The 20015-nt window shown below is 37.6% G+C and overlaps 2 protein-coding genes and 1 non-coding gene across 3 annotated transcripts; all 3 read left to right on the forward strand.

Moving 5' to 3' along the window:
• The first annotated feature begins 2874 nt into the window (after positions 1-2874).
• On the forward strand, positions 2875-5599 carry LOC130569235 (homeobox protein orthopedia B-like). The gene is made up of 3 exons (XM_057358741.1): positions 2875-2936; positions 3413-3699; positions 4942-5599. The coding sequence occupies exons 1-3, from the start codon at positions 2900-2902 to the stop codon at positions 5464-5466; spliced, it is 849 nt and encodes a 282-aa protein (XP_057214724.1). The 5' UTR covers positions 2875-2899; the 3' UTR covers positions 5467-5599.
• A 4526-nt stretch (positions 5600-10125) lies between these two features.
• Positions 10126-15009, forward strand: LOC130569231 (solute carrier family 2, facilitated glucose transporter member 11). Its single transcript, XM_057358737.1, has one exon. The coding sequence runs from the start codon at positions 10628-10630 to the stop codon at positions 12158-12160; it is 1533 nt and encodes a 510-aa protein (XP_057214720.1). The 5' UTR covers positions 10126-10627; the 3' UTR covers positions 12161-15009.
• trnal-aag (transfer RNA leucine (anticodon AAG)) lies at positions 10132-10213 on the forward strand. Its single transcript has one exon. It is a non-coding gene; the product is annotated as a tRNA-Leu (tRNA).
• Positions 15010-20015: the final 5006 nt, after the last annotated feature.

Consider the following 20015-nt stretch of genomic DNA (forward strand, 5'->3'; position numbering starts at 1 on the left):
CTTTACTGTGGACTTCAGAAAACACACAATATCTTTGAACTGTTGCCCTCTGACCGGTTCTTCAGAAGGAGTACTTGTGTCATGATTCTGCCTCATCTTGTCATGTCTTTCTTGATCTTTTGGCAGAATAACGGCAGGATCCCTTGTTTAATGTGGAGAGAGACATTTTGACCCTTTTGGCATTCCATACTCTCTCTCCGGTGTCTCGTTCCCTCGTTAGCTTCCCCTTAGTGTTTGATCCCTGTCACCTGCCTGTCACCATCCCTGTGTTATCATCCCTCGTTTGTATTCCCCTATTTAGAGCCTCTGTTTTTCCTGTCCCGTGTCTGTTCATTGTTCATTGTTTACCGAGCGTGTTACCCTGCCTTCGTCTACCGGGTTCCCTTGTTCCTGTGCCAAGTTTGGACTTATTAGTTATGTTATCGTGGACCTTGTTTGTTTGCCCCCTTGTGGGAAGTTTTTGGTTTGAGTTCTCATTTTTATTTGTCGTGTTTTCTCCCCATTGTGGGTTTTTGTTTGTTTATTAAAGTTTTGTGTTAACAAATACTTTATTTGAACAAAAAACAAAACACCCACGAGGGGGTAACAAAGACAGGACTAATAATAAAAACAGAAACCAAAGTACTTCCCACGAGGGGGCAAAACAGCAGGACAAAAATAACTAAAATAAAACACGACACAACGTCTTACAAAACACGGAAGGGTAAATAACAAACACGTATCACCAGGCAAGACTGGACTTCAGGAACATGGGCAAACTACAAAGACTCTTTACAAACAGGCAAGTACAACATCACATAAGTACACGGTACAGGGTACAAGGAACGAGCAACAAGACAATGAAACATGAGGACTATTTAAAGGGAACACAAACGAGGGATAATAACACAGGGCAGGAGAGGGTAATGAAACACAGCAGGGAAGCAATACAGGAAACGAGAGGGGCGAGGCCAATGACAAGACACGAGAAGGCACATGGAGTGTCAAAAAGGTAAACACTCCATGGCTTCTCACACTAAACATAAGGCTTTGCCAGACTATCTGCACAAAGACCAAGAAATCCATGACAAGATAAAGCAGAGTCTGACATTTACAGCCTACAAGCTGACCTCTTTTAGATGCAGTTGTGTCAACAATGTTTTTTTCATTTTTCATTTTATTTTTGCGGAAACACACACAGTAAATTAAAGTTTAAGAGTTCGTGGGCCAAAATACAGGTAAGTCTAAATAAAAAAGCAATTTATTGCCTGGTGTGCCTGCACACACAGGGACTTTTTTTGGTACTTGAAGCTTCAAGTGCAGACATCCAAATGCATCAGCAGACACATAATAATAAAACAGAGTGGAAATATATAAAAATATAAATAAAATTGTAAATAGACAATTGTATAGAAGTATTAGGTATATGTAAAATAGATTGAAAATAGTGAATATTCAAATTTATAAAAAGCAATATGCCTAGATGCTCAAGTTGTCATGGTAAGCGGGGAAGGACAGAGAACCCAGGCGCAGGCAGTTAAAGGGTTAACCCCTTCACCTCTGGCTGCCTGCAATTGGGTTCTTCCTCACGTTTCCTGACAGTAAAACTATCATTTGAGGGTTTTTCACAATAATTTGTTAGTGCTATTTATTATTGACTCATTATTTGCCTGATTATAAAGTCATTAAAGATGCATAATAAGAGGGTGTTGCAATAATTTACACTTCCAATGATTAGAGATTTATTTTACATACCTACTTCTAATTGTCTATTTACAATTTTATTTATATTTTTATATATTTTCCACTCTGTTTTATTATTATGTGTCTGCTGATGCATTTGGATGTCTGCATTTGAAGCTTCAAGTACCAAATAAAAAAGTCCCTGTGTGTGCAGGCACACCAGGCAATAAATTGCTTTCTTATTTAGACTTATTTTGGCCGACGAATTCTTGGACTTTAATTTACTATTTGTGTTTCAGCAAAAAAAAATGAAAAATGAAAAAACAAAAGTTCACACAACTGCATCTAAACGAGGTCAGCTTGTAGGCTGTAAAACTATCATTTGAGAGTTTTTCACAATAATTTGTTAGTGCTATTTATTATTGACTAATTATTTGCGTGATTATAAAGTCATTAAATATGCATAATAAGAGGGTGTTGCAATAATTTACACTTCCAATGATTAGAGATTTATTTTACATATACCTACGTCTATACAATTGTCTATTTACAATTTTATTTATATTTTTATATATTTTCCACTCTGTTTTATTATTATGTGTCTGCTGATGCATTTGGATGTCTGCACTTGAAGCTTCAAGTACCAAATAAGAAAAGTCCCTGTGTGTGCAGGCACACCAGGCAATAAATTGCTTTCTTATTTAGACTTATTTTGGCCGACGAATTCTTGAACTTTAATTTACTATTTGTGTTTCAGCAAAAAAAAATGAAAAATGAAAAAAAAATGTTGACACAACTGCATCTAAACTAGGTCATCTTGTAGGTTGTAAAACTATCATTTGAGGGTTTTTCACAATAATGTGTTAGTGCTATTTATTATTGACTAATTATTTGCCGTGATTATAAAGTAATTAAAGATGCATAATAAGAGGGTGTTGCAATAATTTACACTTCCAATGATTAGAGATTTATGGACATTTAACCGTTTTAGGGATTTTAGTGGCTGGCTGGCTGACATTTTTCAACCCCTGATCCTGATTGGCTACCATTTGTTGCAGTTCAGAGGTTCCTTCAATTATTATGCGCCGCCCAATATATCTCTATAACAGTATAATACACGAAACCGCATTTTTAAATGCACTGACTACTTTCCTTCATTTGAACTTTATGTACTTTGTAAAAGGGTTACAGTTGTATAGGGTAGTTTTGGGAGCAGTAGTAAATTTAGCAGTGCGCAATGTTTTCTAATGTCGACTTCTTGGATACTCGCATTGGTGAGTTATCGCCACCAAATTCCTGTCTTCAACTTCAGTGTAAGCTTAAAATTTTCTTACTTTTCAAAGTGGTTAACTACCGTGATAGACAAAATTGTATGAATTGTATACTGCATCATTTTTCTTTGTAACAATTACTAAATATTAATATTTAGTCAAATATGAATTTAATGATAGAGTTAAAGGATTGTTTTGTAATTTATTTTGTTTTGTAATTTATTTTGTAATTTAACCTAAAACCTCGATATATCGACTTGCTTGTTATTATTTTTACACATTTTGTTTTGCCTTTTTGCCTTTAACGTTGATATTTGTATGTTCCTTGTCTTGTTATTTTTACACATTTCGTTTTGCCTTTAATGTTGATTTGTATGCTCCTTGTCTTGTTATTTTTACACATTTCGTTTTGCCTTTAATGTTGATATTTGTATGCTCCTTGTCTTTGAAAAAAGCTAAATAGCTAACGTGTGCTACAGGGATGAATGATGCTGCAGCCGAGCTTCTCAGACACCCCGGGGATCTTCCCCGGGAAGACATAAGTAATGGTGGATCCAATGCTAAAGACCAAGAAATGCAGCAACAACAGAACTGTAATCAGTCAGTTGGGAAACGGAATCAACAAAAACAGAAACGCCATAGGACCAGATTTACTCCAGCGCAACTTAACGAACTAGAAAGGAGCTTTGCTAAAACCCACTACCCAGATATCTTCATGAGAGAAGAACTTGCATTACGGATTGGTTTAACGGAGTCACGAGTTCAGGTGAGGTAGAAAGGACCTGCTCAGATCGCCTCCAAACAGAGCTTTCCATGTTTTCGAAACAAAAATATTACTTACATATTACTTACAATTGAATGTATAGAATTGTAAGGAGATGCAAATCAAATAATAAACCTCTACGCTTTGTCTAAACACAGTATGTATTTGACATTCTAAACATATCGGGGCCTTGGAGTTATAGGGTTCTATCTGCATTCCGATGAGTTTTGAGATAACGAGCTTTTTGCATTCCATTTGACTTTGTACATAAATATATATATTTTTAAGTCCAAAAATGTACACAACGTAAAGAAAACAGATCACACGATGTAAATAAGTTGTCACAGAATAAAAAATGTGAATAACTTCACATTGACAAAAATGTCAAATATGGAACCTTTCCAAGGCGACGATTTGAAGTTGCAGTTGCAATGCCAGGAATGTACACAAATACAACGTGAACATTTGTCTTGTAGAGATTAAATTATTGTTAATAAATGCTGTCAGTCAGAATATAAACTAATAAAACAATGAATACATGTATTTTTACAATCTAAGTTGTGGTGTATTAGACAAACACTTTATGAAACGTATGCTTTATAAATTACACAAAAAAGCTGCAAATCATATATAGTAAGGCACGTCTTAAACCCCGTTTAGTAATTCGCAATAACCGCTAAATGTTCATATAAGGTTCATATAAGCAATAGGATGCTTTTTTATTTTTATGTCTATTTTTTTATTTTGTCTCCAAGAATGTGTCATCGATTATAACCACTTCATCGCTACAGTTGTAAGGGAAAATACATTTTTAAACAGTTTTTAATGTGAAATCCGCCTCTTTTTTACTTAACTTCGGATATAGAGTAGCGTAACTAATAGATTTTAATGTTCAGAATTTTACTTGATTTGAGCAATAAACGAGCATATGATTCATATAATTAAATGGTGCATTTTAAACATCAACACTATTTATGGAGAATCAGAATAATACAACACAGCTATACATTAACAAGGCCCCAAATACAGATTTCTAAAATCACAGTGGCTTCTTAATTCAAAATGCCATCACACGATGTTATTTTATCTCGATATAGGTTTAATTTTTAGATGTTCATAATAATTGGTTGTATTTAAATTAAAATGTTTTCGTGGCTTTACTTTCTAAACTATTTTAAGTCATTTTAATACATTTTAACGGCTGCAAATTATATTTAACAACAACGAAAATATGTTTAAATCCAGGTATGGTTTCAGAATCGGCGTGCAAAATGGAAGAAACGCAAGAAGACAACCAGCGTTTTCAGGGCGCCAGGAACTCTGCTACCAACACACGGTTTGTCACAGTTTCCGTCTGCTGCTGCTATGAGTGATAGTCTTTGCTCTTTTCATGCCAACGACACTCCCTGGGCCGCGGCTGGAATGGCCGGAGTATCACAGCTGCAAATACCGCCCGCACTGGGCAGACAGCAGGCAATGGCACAGTCACTGTCCCAGTGCAGTCTTGGAGTTGGCCCTCCACCAAACTCCATGGACCTATCCAGCCGCTTATCATCAAATAGTTCGGGTCTTCATTCACATCTATACCAACACACACTTACTGGGATGGGGTCCTCTTCCACGTGTGTGACCGGCTCACCACAGCCGGGTAGCTCTCGGGACAGTGACATATGGAGAGGAACTAGTATAGCGTCACTGCGCCGTAAAGCACTAGAGCACACTGTAGCCACGTATACACTGCAAAGTTTCAGAAGTGACAACCGCATTTAAATGCGGGAGTGAATCCCTTAAATGGTCGTTCCATGTGTTTACATAACAGGGAGTCACTCCCGTATTTGTGATGATTGACACCATAAGCAGCTCTGCTATTTTTCAGCTCAAGGCTCGTTTTTCTTAAATTTAAACTGAACTACCACTGAAAGACGCGCTGTTGTGCTGGCTGCTTCCCAGAGCGCTCGTTCGTAGTATTGCCACGTTCTCTTCAGCTCATAAAGCTCGACACTTGGGTACTTAGTGGTTATGGTTGCGGATATTTGAGGTACATGAGATCTTTGTTTGTTTGTTTATCAAATGTAAAGCATTTTAAGTTTATTTTGGCCTTGTCTTTGTTTGCTGTTTTTTCTATCACGATCTGGCAACACTGTCACTTTACCGCAATGTTCGTGGGCAGCCAGTCCGTACCTACATATTATTGATATTCACTTTGATCCACGAATAGTGTTTTGACCTTAGGCTATTGTGAAATTTACTTTATGTTTCATGTTTGTAACATAAGGATGGATTAATGACAAACATACTTTTTTATTAAAATTGAACAGTAAAAAATTCAACAAACAGACGTAAAACAAATATAGCCTGATCGTTACAGAAATAAATAGCAAATTATTTAAAGCTGTATATTTTACTTTTGGTCCCATTTTTAATACTTTCATGGACTTCATGTCTTCCCCGAATGTAGGCTACAGTCGTGGCCAAAAGTATTGACAGTGACATAAATTTTGTGCGATCCTTTCATGCCTTTTGCAAAACAAAANCGTCAAAGTTAAATTCAGAAGTGAACAGAAGTTTGTGAAAGTTTCTCAAAGCGATTTGAAACTTTCTGATTTCCTAGACGAAGGTAATTTTATTTGTGAAATAAGCAAATAATAATTAATAAGAAGCTGCCTATTGTGGTTACATTTATATTTCCAATAAACCGAAGCTTATTTGGGTTCGTTCACAGCCTTTGTGAAGTTCGGCATTACCGCCTCTAGTCGGCCCGAGGCCAGGCTTTACGATGAGTCTGGCACTGAAGTTGATGAGGATGTTTTCGAGGACGTTGTGAAGCAGCTGAATTTGGGTGTTTTTCAACTCAGATTAGAGAATTCTTCAAATGGTAATGGTGAGTGACATTATTTTGTGTTTGTGCATGGCTTTGTGTGTTTGCTGGGACCGCCAAGCAGTCACGTGTTAACGCAAGTTTTTTTTTGTGAGTCATTTATTAATGTGCATTCAGGCTGACTGGGGGAGTGTTTGATATGGAATTAAATTCGTTAAGTAAACGCGTATAAAATCTGAATGTACAACGCTTTTAAAACATTTATTAGCCCATTGTGAGTTGCATGAGATCCACAGTGCGTTGTCTTTGGCGCTGAATATCACGTTGTGTCGCCGGACTGTAGTTAAGACATGCTCGCATTGTCGTCATGCAAATTGTGTAAACTAAACTGCTCGTATGCTTGCGAACTCTGCAGAGCATGCAGTTAATTTCGCCTGAAATGGAACCCTCCTTGTGAAAACCCGGCTAAAGTCATTTTCGTGATTTACTACATATTGTAAAGACCACTATGTGAAAATGTTTTTTATTATTATTGACTAAGGCCATGTCAAAAATGTAAATGATTGAAATCAAACTTTGATGCTTGTCATCTTATAATTGGATTATGAGATTTATCAATCTATGTGGTCACCTTTATGGAAATTAAACCATGGTTTGACTACAGGTAACACCAAAAAACATTGTTACTGTAGTAAAACCATGATTTTGCCAATACTATTCAATAGTTTAAAATAAGCAGTGCTATATTGTTAAATCTCAGCTGTAGGGTGTTGTTAGGCACAATATTAAGTAAAATCACCAAACTCAGCCAAGACTAATTTGAGGTTTTTAAAATCCTTTGTCTACAGATATGACCCAGGCCCCTTCAGTGTCAAGTGAAGAAAGCTCAGTTGAGATTGCAAGCTGTGAATCTGATGACACCGTTCTTCTAAGTCAGGAGTTGTCACGGTCCCACCGTCTTGTTTATGAAATTCTAGTCGTGTGGTGGGATCGGGGCAGAGTCCTTTGGTTATGTGTGGAGAGAAACATATTATTGTCCGTTTGACAATAATATACGTTCTCTCCAGTGTCTTGTCATTGGCCCATTCCTCTCGTTTCCTTGTGATCTTTCCCTAAGTGTTTGATTACCCACACCTGCCCTGTGTCGTTATCCCTTGTTTGTCTTACCTATATATACCCTCATGTTTCATTGTCCTGTGTTCGGTCATTGTATGTGGTGTGCATTCCTGATGTTCCCCGTTATGCCTGTACCTCGCAGTTCAGTTCAGTTCAGTTCAGTTCAGTTCAGTTCAGTTCAGTTCAGTTCATGTGTTGGTTTTTCCTCAGTTTAGTGTTAGTTAGTCTACGTCCTGTTATCATCCTGTTGTGTTGTTATACCCCATCGTCGGTCTTTGTTTTGTGTTTATTATCTGTTAAATAAAGTCTTTTGTTAACCCCTTCATCCCCGCTGCCTGCATCTGGGTTCTTCATTAGTGTTTTCCTGACAAGGAGTCTTCAACTTAAATTGCTTGAGGTCCAGTAAACGAACCCTCCTTACCAGCCGAGGTCCGGACAATTAAATACCTAAAAATATGAATAGATTTTTTTTATATCTATACGATGGCATAACAATGTCTGACAACAATATAATGAAGGAAAATGTGCAAAATGCCCTAATCTCTAAACCTGCACTGAACATACATTCATTTCAACATTAACAACTTTAAAAGAAAACTAAAGTGTTGTTTTCTGCTGAACTGAGATGAACAAATAGCAGCATCAAGTTGTGACTGATCATCCTCTGATAACGTTTCAGCTCTTCTGGTGGCTGTTGCAGCTGAAAGGGGGTTTGTGTCATATTGTATTTTAGTTCATGTCTTTATTTTCCTTCTAAACGTGTTTCACATGCAGCCTCCATGCACTCTTTTACTATTTTCCCATCAGTAAAGGGCTTGTTGTGTTTTCCTAAGATCCACTGTATTCTTAGGGAACATTCATATGCTGGTTGTTTGCCGATTAGATCGCTCCTACTGGGCTTTGAGCTCATATACTTCCGTGTCCTTACCTCGGACTGTTGCGGGTAAGTTTCTTCAAAGTGTCTATGTCTAATTTCATAATGCCGTTTAAAGTTTCCACTTTTGACAACCGCAACAGACTCCGAGCAAATGAGACAAACCGGTCTCGTGCATGTCGATGCAGGAAGAATAAATGCAAATGTCTCGACCCATTCATCTCAGAAAACATGGTTTTCGGCGTCAATTTTTCTAACTTTTGAAAAGGACATTGTATTTCAGTGACTGAGAGTTACATCTGTCTGCGCGCTGTGCAGCGAGTCTGTCTCGACTCTCTTCGCTCATCATACGTCTGAAGAGAACGTAGCGACAGTGCGCATATGTTAACTGTCCGTGGCGCCGTAGGACCCAAACGTCTACTGAGCGGACCTTGATGTGCCTGCTATAAATTTGATTGCATTAGAAAATAATGTTAGGCGTTCATTTATTTATTACGTCAAAAGGCTTTGAGGTCCCGACGGAAGCATCTCGCGGTCCACATTCGGACCGGAGTCCGCTAGTTAGTGACCCCTGCTCTAAGTGATGACAGTCCTACAAGAAAGCGGAGAGCTGAAGATGAAGCTGGAATTGTGAGTGTGTCTCTGTGCCTTGCAGATTATTCTAAAAGCAGGGCACACATCACACTATGTCACACGAGAAGCAGATGCAGCACCACTGTGTGTGTGGTTGTTGTTAATTATGCAATATAACTGTTTGCAGCTTGTCCAGAAAATCCTGCAAAGTAAACCTGGTGGGGATGCAATCATGAGAGAGTACCGCAAAACCAAAAGCCTGTCTGACCAGCCTGATCTCATACATAAAACGTACATATTTTCACGTAAATTAAAACTGCCCTATACGTATGTGCTTTTACGTATTTAGAGTGTCTTTTGCGTATTATTTAGACGTAATTGCAGGATCGATACGTATCTGAATTTACGTAAGAGCAACTTAAAATACGTACATATTCAAACGTGTTCTGATCAGTCAGTCATCCAGGAACAACATATTTGCTTTTGAAGCCACTTTTAAATGCTTATATTAATTTAATTAATAAAAAAAACTCTTTAGCACNCGCACGGATTGCGAAAGCGTGGGCACAGATTATGAATTCGTGGGTACAGATTTCAAAAATTGAGGGGACGGTTTACAAAACCGAGAGCACGGATTGTAAACTCGTGGGTACAGTTTATTAATCCGAGATCACGGTTTTGTAAACTGAGGGAACGAATTACGAAACTGTGGCCACGGATTTGCGGGTCTTGTTTTTTTTCTCCGAGGGGTGACCAGACGGGCTCCGTTTTCCAGCAATCTGTGCGTTAAGTTTTTATGCAAAATAAATTAAAAAAGGTAATGGTTTACAATTCCTAATGTTGCTCTTTTCCAAGATTTGTTTGTAATTGCCAGTGTGAAAGGATAGATGAATGTGCACATTGACACAATGCATTAGCTAAAGCAATTGTTTTATTGCACATGGCATAAAAAGTTTTGGCACAGAATGTGTGAACCAAACAACATTTTATATAGTTTTTATAGTAGTCTAGGGCTGAATTAGGCATTTCAAAATTTTTGTGGAAACTTTCGTAAGGTAGCGTGGCCGAGCGGTCTAAGGCGCTGGATTAAGGCTCCAGTCTCTTCGGAGGCGTGGGTTCGAATCCCACCGCTGCCAAAAAGCTTTTTTCTTCCTTCGATAAATACATGAAACAACCGAATTCCAATGCTGAAAGAAAAATTCGAATTATGCCTGTCGCTTTCAGAAGTGTCACATAAGTATCTAAATACACCGAAAGTCTTCACTGAACTTTGTGGTTCAGTGTCGTTCACAAGCAAGCTATTCTAACTCGTCGTTAGCAAATGCATGTACAGTACATACTGTACGAATAGTACTCGCATCAGAACTCTTATTTTGAAAGTGCGACTGACGTCACATTACGGAAGCGCTCCTCTCAGCCTGCTTAAATTCAATGACAGATCACAGCACAGTTTGCACGTGTATTTTCTACAATCTCCGTTTTTACGTATTCCAACAATGGGCGGGCATTTAAGTGAATTTCCCCTTTAAAGCTCAGTTTTGTTTTATAAGATGACAGTGGCTAATGTAAAGCGGGAAGGTTGGACACGGACTCTTGCTCTAACTGTGTGTTCTGCCGCCATCGGTGGGACGTTTCAGTATGGCTACAATATTTCCATCATCAATGCACCTACATCTCACGTGCAGAAGTTCATTAATGAGACGTGTATGAAGAGATGGGGTACATCTCTCGAGTCGAGTCAGGTGACACTAATATGGACAATTATCGTTTCTTCGTTTTCACTTGGAGGACTTTTTGGATCTCTGCTTGCTGGACCAATGGCTATTCAATTTGGACGTAAGGGAGCGCTGCTGCTAAACAACTGCTTTCTTTTTCCAAGCGCAGTCTTTGTTTTGTGCAGCCGCTCGGCTGGATCCTTTGAGATGGTCATTCTTGCTCGTCTGCTTGTGGGTGTCAACGCTGGGGTCAGTATGAACGTCCAGCCTATGTATTTTGGAGAAAGTGCTCCTAAGCACCTCAGAGGAGCCGTTGCCTTCTCTTCTGCTGTTTTCACTGCTCTGGGAATCTTGCTGGGTCAGGTAACCGGTCTGACTGAAGTTTTGGGGGGTGAAGCTCTCTGGCCTTATCTACTGGCTAGCAATGCTCTCCCCGGTCTATTACAGCTGCTCACCCTGCCCTGGTTTCCAGAAAGCCCACGTTACCTGCTCATCGACAAAGGAGATAGCGAGGCATGCAGCCGAGCTCTGAAACGCCTCCGAGAGTGCAGCGTTTTTAACTCTGAGATGGAGGAGATCCTTCAGGAGCGGGCGGACGCGGGTGAAGCTCGCGCCAAAACTTTGCGGGAACTGTTTACTGATCGAAGCCTTCGCAGGCAGCTCTGTACGGTTATGGCAGCCAGCAGTGCCATGATGCTCTGTGGTAATGATTCTATTTATTTCTATGCATCATATATTTTTCAGGAAGCTGGTATTCCTACGGAGAAGATCCAGTATGCCACAATTGGCACAGGCGCTTGTGAGTTCACTTCCGCCTTGGTGTGTAATCTACTTATCGAACGTGTCGGCCGCAGGTTGCTTCTCGCAGGCGGGTACGCGCTCATGTTCTGCTGGGCGGTGGTCTTCACAGTGGCTCTCTCACTGCAGGGCAAAGTGGCCGGCATGCCCTATCTGAGTATGGTGTGCTTGTTTGCCTACATCTTGAGTTTCGGCATGGGTCCCGCAGGGGTCACAGGGATTCTTCCTGCTGAACTTTTTGACCAGATGGCACGTCCCGCTGCGTACATGGTTGCCGGGTCTATGATGTGGCTTAATCTGTTCCTTATAGGAATGGCGTTCCCTTTCATTGTTAGCGGTCTAGGACAGTTTTGTTTCATACCGTTTGGTGGTGTTTGTGTGGCTGCGTGTGTTTTCATTGGTCTCACTTTACCTGAAACCAAGGGGAGGACACTGGCAGAGATCACTGAGGAGTTCGACAAGAGGAGTAAGAAAGAAATATCTAATGGGCATTTGAAGTATTGTCAGAGAGAGCAAAGTCAAAGTCTGAATGATCAAACAACAAAATACTTGGAGATTGAGAAGATTTAAATTTCAGGTTTTGTTTGTCATACACACAATGATGCACTTTGATAGAAACGTGTAATAGCATTGCTGACAGAAAGCACTTATGCAAAATGTGTTGGAAAACTTCAATACCTCATGTTATGTTTCTGTTGAAATACTGTTGTTATTATAGTGCTTGAAAACTAAATCTTTTCACCTTTTTATAGGGTCTGTTTTATGACAAAATGTTGTACTTCGGTGCTTATTTAATTAAAGAAGCTTAAAGGGCTAGTTCACTCAAAAATGAAAAATCTGTCATCATTAACTCACCCCCAGGTTGTTTCAAACCTATATACATTTATTTGTTCTGTGAAACACAAAGAAAGATATTTGTAAGAATGTTAGCCATTTTCAGTTCTGTGACATCATCCAAATATTATTACCTACTATTACCTACTACACTACCTACTATTTTTTTGTTCTGTTGAATACAAAGCTATATATTTTGAAGAATTTAGTAAAACAAACAGTTCTGGGGCACCTTTGACTACCATTTAATTTGTTCTACCATGGCAGTCAATGATGTCACAGAATTTAAAATTGCTAATATTCTTCCAAATATCTTTTTCTGTGTTCATCAGAACAAACTAATAATTTATACAGGTATGAAATCAATTAGGATGAATCAACAGTTGTTTATAGGCTTAAAGGGATAGTTCACCCACAAATAAAAATTCTGTCATCATTCACTCACCCTCGAGTTCCAAATCTGTATACATTTCTTTGTTCTGATGAACAGAGAGAAAGATATTGGTTGTTTGCAATCATGTTAAACCTCGTAAGCGTTTTTAAAAAGTTACCCAGCTTGGCTCCTCCTGACCACAGATTCTGGTTTACAAGCCGTTTTTATCTCCGTTTCTCAGTCAATACTCGCATGTTCCCCTGGCCTTTCATGAACATCAATTTTTGCTACACAATAAAAACACCTTGTGGTTTCATGGTTCGATTTTAACATCAATGCAAAATGCAGGCATTTTGAGTTTGTGATAGAGAATTCCTATGGAGAAAATCACTTGCTGCCCTCCATCTGCACTTTGTGCAGTGCCGTGACGTCATGTGCAAACAACCTATTTGAAAGATTGCTTGTTGAAACCAAACAGTTCTTGGCCACCACTGACTATCACAGTATGAAAAATTACAATACTAGTCAAAAGTGCCACAGAACTGTTTGCTTTCTTACATTCTTTTAAATATCTTCTTTTATGTTCAACAGAACAAAGAAATTTGTAAAGCATTTTTCCTACTATGGTAGTCAGTGGTGGGAATGAACTGTTTGGTTACAAGCATTCTTCCAAATATCTTTCTCTGTGTTCATCAGAACAAAGAAATTTATACTTGCTGGAGGAGGGTGAGTAAATGATGACAGAAGTTTCATTTTTGTGTGAACTCTTCCTTTAAGTGGCCTTATTTGTTATGACTTAAGGTTTATGTAAGGTTTATAATTGAATCTTTATTTATTTTAAGGAAGAATGGACAAATTGTGGTCTTTTTCTTACTCTTTCCACACATTTTCATTTTTTCAAGTGCTGCTAGGTGATATAAAGTGTGCAATAGAAAAGACGCATGCAATCTGGATTACCTAATAAAACATGCATGTCTGTGTAGATTGATTCTTGAAATCTGTGAATCCTGATGCTTGCCAAAGATGTACAAAATTTTGCACTGAAATCTTTTACCTCATTTATTGGTCACATATTCTGATGTTGTTAATTATTTATTAATTAAATAATTACTTTATTTAAAGAGAGATATGTATTCTCAAAGCAACACTCAAAGAGCAATGCATAGTTTTACATTGCTGGGTTATTGCAAGACATTTTCAGCATGTATAAAACTTGTAACTTATTGCCTGTTTGCACCAGCAGATGGCAGTATATCGTCATTTATTTCTCTATAGTGTATACTGTATTTTAATGTAATGAATATTTTTCCTTGTAAACAAGGTCACATGTAGCATGTCATTGTATTTAGGTGAAAGCCAGTTGTAAGAAGAGGGCAATCAGCATTAATACTGTCTAAATAACCTTGTATTGTTTGTGCCTTCAATTTTACATAGTGGCTCTTTTGTTCTTGTGTCTGCTATTCTGTCTGTATACGTACATATCTATGTTTAAAGCAGTAACTATTTCATCCTGATGTAATCAAATTATATTGATCTGTGGGAAATGCTGCTGTGTTGTTTTAATGTCTGTGTATTTTGAATATGTCAGACATTTTAAACCTATTATCAAAGTTGCTTGATGTACAAAACAAAAATAAACTAATATGAAAATTGATGTTGATATGAAATTAAGCTTTAAGGAATAGTTCACCCAGCAATTAAAATTCTCTCAAACTTTACCCTTACCCCAATTCTCAGGTGTATATGGGTATAGGCGACAGATATAGCGTGACAAGCAACAATTTAGAAAAAAACTAACAAAGAAGATAAATATCTTATGGTATTTTATACTATAAATATTAATCATAAAGTAATATGATTGTTGAAGCAATTTTTGTTGTAGTTATATATTTGTCCATTGGGTGGCACTCTGGTATAGAATACCCATGGTATATCAGGGTAATGGGATAATGAGACAACAGGTGTGTATTGGTAGTGGGGAAGCACACCGTTTTTGACCGTTTTAGGCGGTGCTTCATTATGTTAAACATGCTTTTTGGATTATGTGTTGGACCAAGTTGAACAGTATGCTGTATCTACAAAGTATGGATTTTGTGTGGACTTTACTGTGAACCAAACAAAATGACAACACAGGAAAGCAGAATAAAGAAAGAGACTATTTGCATCTTACATCTGTTACTCAAATTTTTTACACGTCAACTACTTACTCATATTACCAATGCCAGCAGTTTAATGGAAAGCTGCTACAATGATTAAAATAATATATTATGAACAGTTTTTTTTTTACATTTTTGCTATGTCACACCATAGGACACATGTACGGTAAATTTGTCAACTACCTATATATCTTCTTTTTCAGTTTAACACAAACAAATGATTTATTTTAAAAATACATTATAATTTAAATATCTTTATCTTCTCATACGGGACTCGACATGTCAAAGTGTTAAAAAGCATTTCAATATAAAATTGTCTGTGTTCAACTCAAGATAGTCATACATCTGCTAAAGCATGATTGTGAGTGAAATGTCAGGGCCCGTATTCTTAAAGCTTCTAAGAATCCTCTAAAAAAGCTCTTAATTTAGCTTAAAAACTTCTACGTAGGAGTCTTATCTTAAAAGCGATTCAGGACCAATCTGAGAGCAACTTTGAGCAAGGAAAAGACAAAAACTTTTTTCTTGGTGATGAGGCAGGGCTGACCCCGTTGCTATGTATGACACAGTCTTTTAAAGACTGTGATTGGTTGGTTGGCCAAGAAGGAAAAAAGGGCGCTGTTAAGTATGAGGTCGTTAGTTTGAAATTGCATACATACTTTTATTCAGTTTTACCATACTCACGCACACACATGCACTATATGTGTGTGTGTGTGTATATATACATTTTTCCATGCTGTTAATACCAACGTATTTGATAGAAAATGAACAGTGACACAGTAAGTTTCTGTAAGTGCTGTAATTGTTTGTGTGATCAGATTGTGACCGTTGTGACAGAACCAAATCATCTCTGCTGCATAGTTGCATTTCTGCAGTTGCCAAATATGTTAATATGATTACTTTTATTTCTGGCGCTATTGCATTTCTGTGCTGTCTTGGAGATGTTAGCGTGTCTCTCTACTAGGATCGGTCACAAACATGAACCCTGCACGATCTAATGTGTTGTGTCTTATTAACTCACTGTCATTCAATTCAATTTAATATAGCGCTTTAACAATTTGCATTGCATCAAAGCAGCTGTACAAGAAAACCAAATCCAAGAAAAACAAAAGTTGAACACACACAAAAAACAATAAAAATAAAAAATCAGATAAACCTTACGGAAATTGTCATGCTTTGCAACACATTTCTTCTCACATTTTCTTGTTTCGTCCATTTTCTCTGCTGCTAAAGAAGTGTCTTAAAAGTCCTCCTCGCTACTCCTAAACTTTTTGACCTTAAGAGCTCTTTTAAGGGTTAAGATGCTTTATGAATTACTTTTTTCTTTACTAGGATCTTTTCTGTAATTTTAAGGGGAAAGAATTTTCTTCGAATTTTGTCACTAGGAGCCACTCTGCGCTAAGATTTTCCATGAATACGGGCCCAGATTTTCATTTTTGGTTGAACTGTTCCATTAAACGGAATCTTTGCCTGTGCATTAATGACACGTTTACGCAAACCACTGGGGAGAAATTAGGAGTTATTCAATCTTGTGTGGTTAATTGATGTGTGATCGTGAAGAGTTACCTTCTTCCTTCAGGTAATGACTCTATAATGAGAACATCCCACATTGTGTATGTGGCTGAATCATTTACTGTGACTTTTCTTGTCATCTTTAGCATAAATGCGTCAACATTTTTCTCATTAACTTTGAGGAATACTTCAAAAGAACTCTTAAAAAAGAAGAGTGGATTAATGTAGAATTTGGACATATGCACCATTGTACAGGTTGAAAGTGTGATGGAGATGAATTTATGCTGTCACATATGTGATCAACATAAGAAATTTAGTCACAGTATAAAGTTTCATGGATTGCTCATGCATATCGCCCACAGTTCACAGTATTTTTTGCGTCAATGCTGTGTTTAAAATTAGATTTTATTTTTTGCTAAAATGTGAACACGCTCAGTAAAGAATATAAAAAATCTGGCACCACAAGTAAATAATACACCTGTCCAGTCTTATTTTTAGTCCTGGCAAAATTTGCAGTTAGTATAGTGCATTCCACTCTGTAATAAATACACTCGATGAGAGAGTATTTATTTTGTTTCTCTAACTTTATTCCCCTTAGACCCAAATAAATAAACTGCAATATGTGTGCACCATGCGTGAATCATAAAACGTGTGGCATCACAGGAACAAATTCGATGCTTACTGAGAACCAGATATAGAAAATGAATACCACAAAAGGTCAGAGTTAAAAGTGCAGACAGAAATCCATCTTTCCATCACCAGCAATACTAGTATGTTGCCTTACAATACCAAACAGAAAAAATAGAGTACACGCACATACATGCTCTTGCCATTTCATTTTTTGCTGTTTGGTACGAGATGGGATCACTTCACCTTATTGAGATTTTTTTTTATTGCAAGAGTATGGAGCTATTGCAACAGCAAAAGCACTTACCAGAAACCCAATTTAGAGTCATCACCTTGTGCAGTCCGTCTACAAAACATTAAAAGAGCACAAAGCAAGCAGCCACTCAGCTGTATCATTTGTGACCCTGGCCATGTTGTGGTTACCTTGTTGTATCACTATATTATTAGGTGTGTGCCTAATAATAGAACCTGTATGATGGATGTAGAAAATACACACTGACCTTCATTAAATCAAACAAATCTGCTGTTAAAAAATAATAAGAATAGGTCAAATAAAAACAAAAAAATGTGCTACAAAAGGTTCGTCGTAGTGATCTCACAGTAGAACCATTTTTGGCTCAAAAATGTTTCCTCAAAGGTTGTCAAAAGAACCATTTTGCACTACAAAAAGAGATTTTTTCATTACAATTACTGTCACATATTATTCATTTATTGTAATGAGCATGTATTCTTTTATTATAAAATTAAGTCATTTTCATGGGGTCATAGAAACCCACTTCTTTTCTGTTCTCGGTAACCCAGAAGTCCATCTTGACACTTATCACCAACTTAATTTCCATAAATTAGAAAAAGTGTAGACAGCAACCCAGCCTAATGAGATTCTCGAGTGTCTTACATACTCTTTTCAAATTCAGTGTGCTTGAGCAGAAAGATGGTGCAGCTCTCATGAAAAATGACTTTTATGGTTTGTTTTTCTTCTGGTCTTCTTGTCACGAACTGTACTGGTGTTGTGACATTGCTTCAAAAGGGCCGCATTTGCACTGCAGTTCTTGATGCTCAATTCCGTTTTTGTGACTATATCGGATTTTTTTGACGAACTGCTTACATCTTCTTTTAAAAGTGACACATATCCGATATCTGCATTTACACTGCACATGGCGAAACAACCCTAGACATACTGACCAAAAAAAGCAATAACGTCTTTTTTTCATACAGAGATCTCGGAAAATAAACGCATAATGTGTCCCAGGATTTGTCCCCCAGTGTGCCTTTACACATAAAGCCACGTGATAATGTATGTAATGTCATGTGCATATTTTTTAATCGTGAATGTAGGGCTGTCAAGGTGATGGAATTTCCCTTGCTGTGTTTTTAGGTGTCTCAATAGCGCGGTTTGCTTTTATTGCCGCTTTCCTCTTATATTTAGCCAAATACGGCTAAATAAGCTATATTGTTTGGGTTATTATTATGTAGCATATATTGTTGTTTTTTATTTAACTTAAATACCTTTTACTTATATATGTATTGGTAAATGCAGAACAATGACAATAAGAAGGAAAAGAATGAAAGGTTCTGATAGAAGGATTAAGCTCAGCCAGTTTACGAAGATAAATAAGCTCACACAGACCGAACGAAAAACCGCTTAATAAAGCAGACTGCATATAGCCTAATATTACAAAGACAATACATAGACACTTAGGTCGGTGTATGATCATAATGTTCATGTTGTTTTTGTTGAGGAAAAAATAAGTAAATGCTCGGTGAAGTGTTAAAAGTAAAGCGGGTGTCTGCAGAGAAACTCGAGCTTCTCCGTTGCGTGGAACAGATAATTGTTTAAAGGTTGCTGAGCGATCAAGTTTATTAAAGCGATTTGTATATTTGTGTTCATAATTTTTGATATTGTGATGAATTTTAATGTGGATTAATTTCAAACTTTCAAACTGCATTTAAACAGGCAACGCATTCTCTCGTCTTGAGATTCAGTTTGATGATTAGGACGTACATGCATTCATGCATGATTTAGCTAAATAGAGCCTACCAATACTTTTTTTTAGTTTTCGAATAATTGACAAACTTGCTTAACTCTTGTTTCCTGGCAATTGTATAACAATTTTACGGGATCATCGCTCTGTTTGAAAGGTATTAATGATGTAGTGTACAACTCACAATGACGGGTGAATATCCGATCTGTCTGCTTTGCATGGCAGACGCAACTGCACGTAGCCTATCCGATTCATATCAGAATTATTTCCACATATGATTGAGGCCTGAAACTGATCTGAAAATATCGGAATCCATTTGCTTTTTTCCTGCTTACACGGTCATGGGTCATATCCGATCAGTGCCACATTGGAGAAAATCGGATTTGGGTCACTTGATACATGCGGTGTAAATGCGGCCGGTTCTTAGGAGCCAGGGCTCAATGAATCAAAAAGATCAAGGGGCTATGGGTTTCCCAACTCAGACAAAAACAATGACTTTAAAACGAGAGATTGCTTTGCTGAACAATCATTAAAGAACAAAATTATGTTTTACAGTATTTATAAGAAAGTCTGGGTTTGCTTATAAAGGATTACACTTATTAAACTACATGTATTTACGGGTAAATAGGCCTACATGTTGCACGTGGAAAGCTTTGACAAAAATACTTAATAGCTAAAAGAAATCCTTAAAGGTCCGGTGTATGAAATTTAGAGCCACCTAGTGGTGAGGTCGGGAATTGCAACCAATGGCTCACTCCACCCCTCCTTTTACGAAGCACTGGGGTGGCTGACACAGGACAAAGATGTCAGGCTTTCACTTCTTTGCTGAAGGAGATAACATATTTACGAAATGCGCTCTGTAGAGCAGTTTTTCTGGTTAGGGCTACTGTAGAAACGACATTCTTTGCAAGGAGACCCGCGGTGTATGTGGATAGAAATAGCTC

The sequence above is a fragment of the Triplophysa rosa genome, linkage group LG18, assembly GCF_024868665.1.
Source record: "Triplophysa rosa linkage group LG18, Trosa_1v2, whole genome shotgun sequence".
In the NCBI taxonomy this organism is placed as follows: domain Eukaryota; kingdom Metazoa; phylum Chordata; class Actinopteri; order Cypriniformes; family Nemacheilidae; genus Triplophysa; species Triplophysa rosa.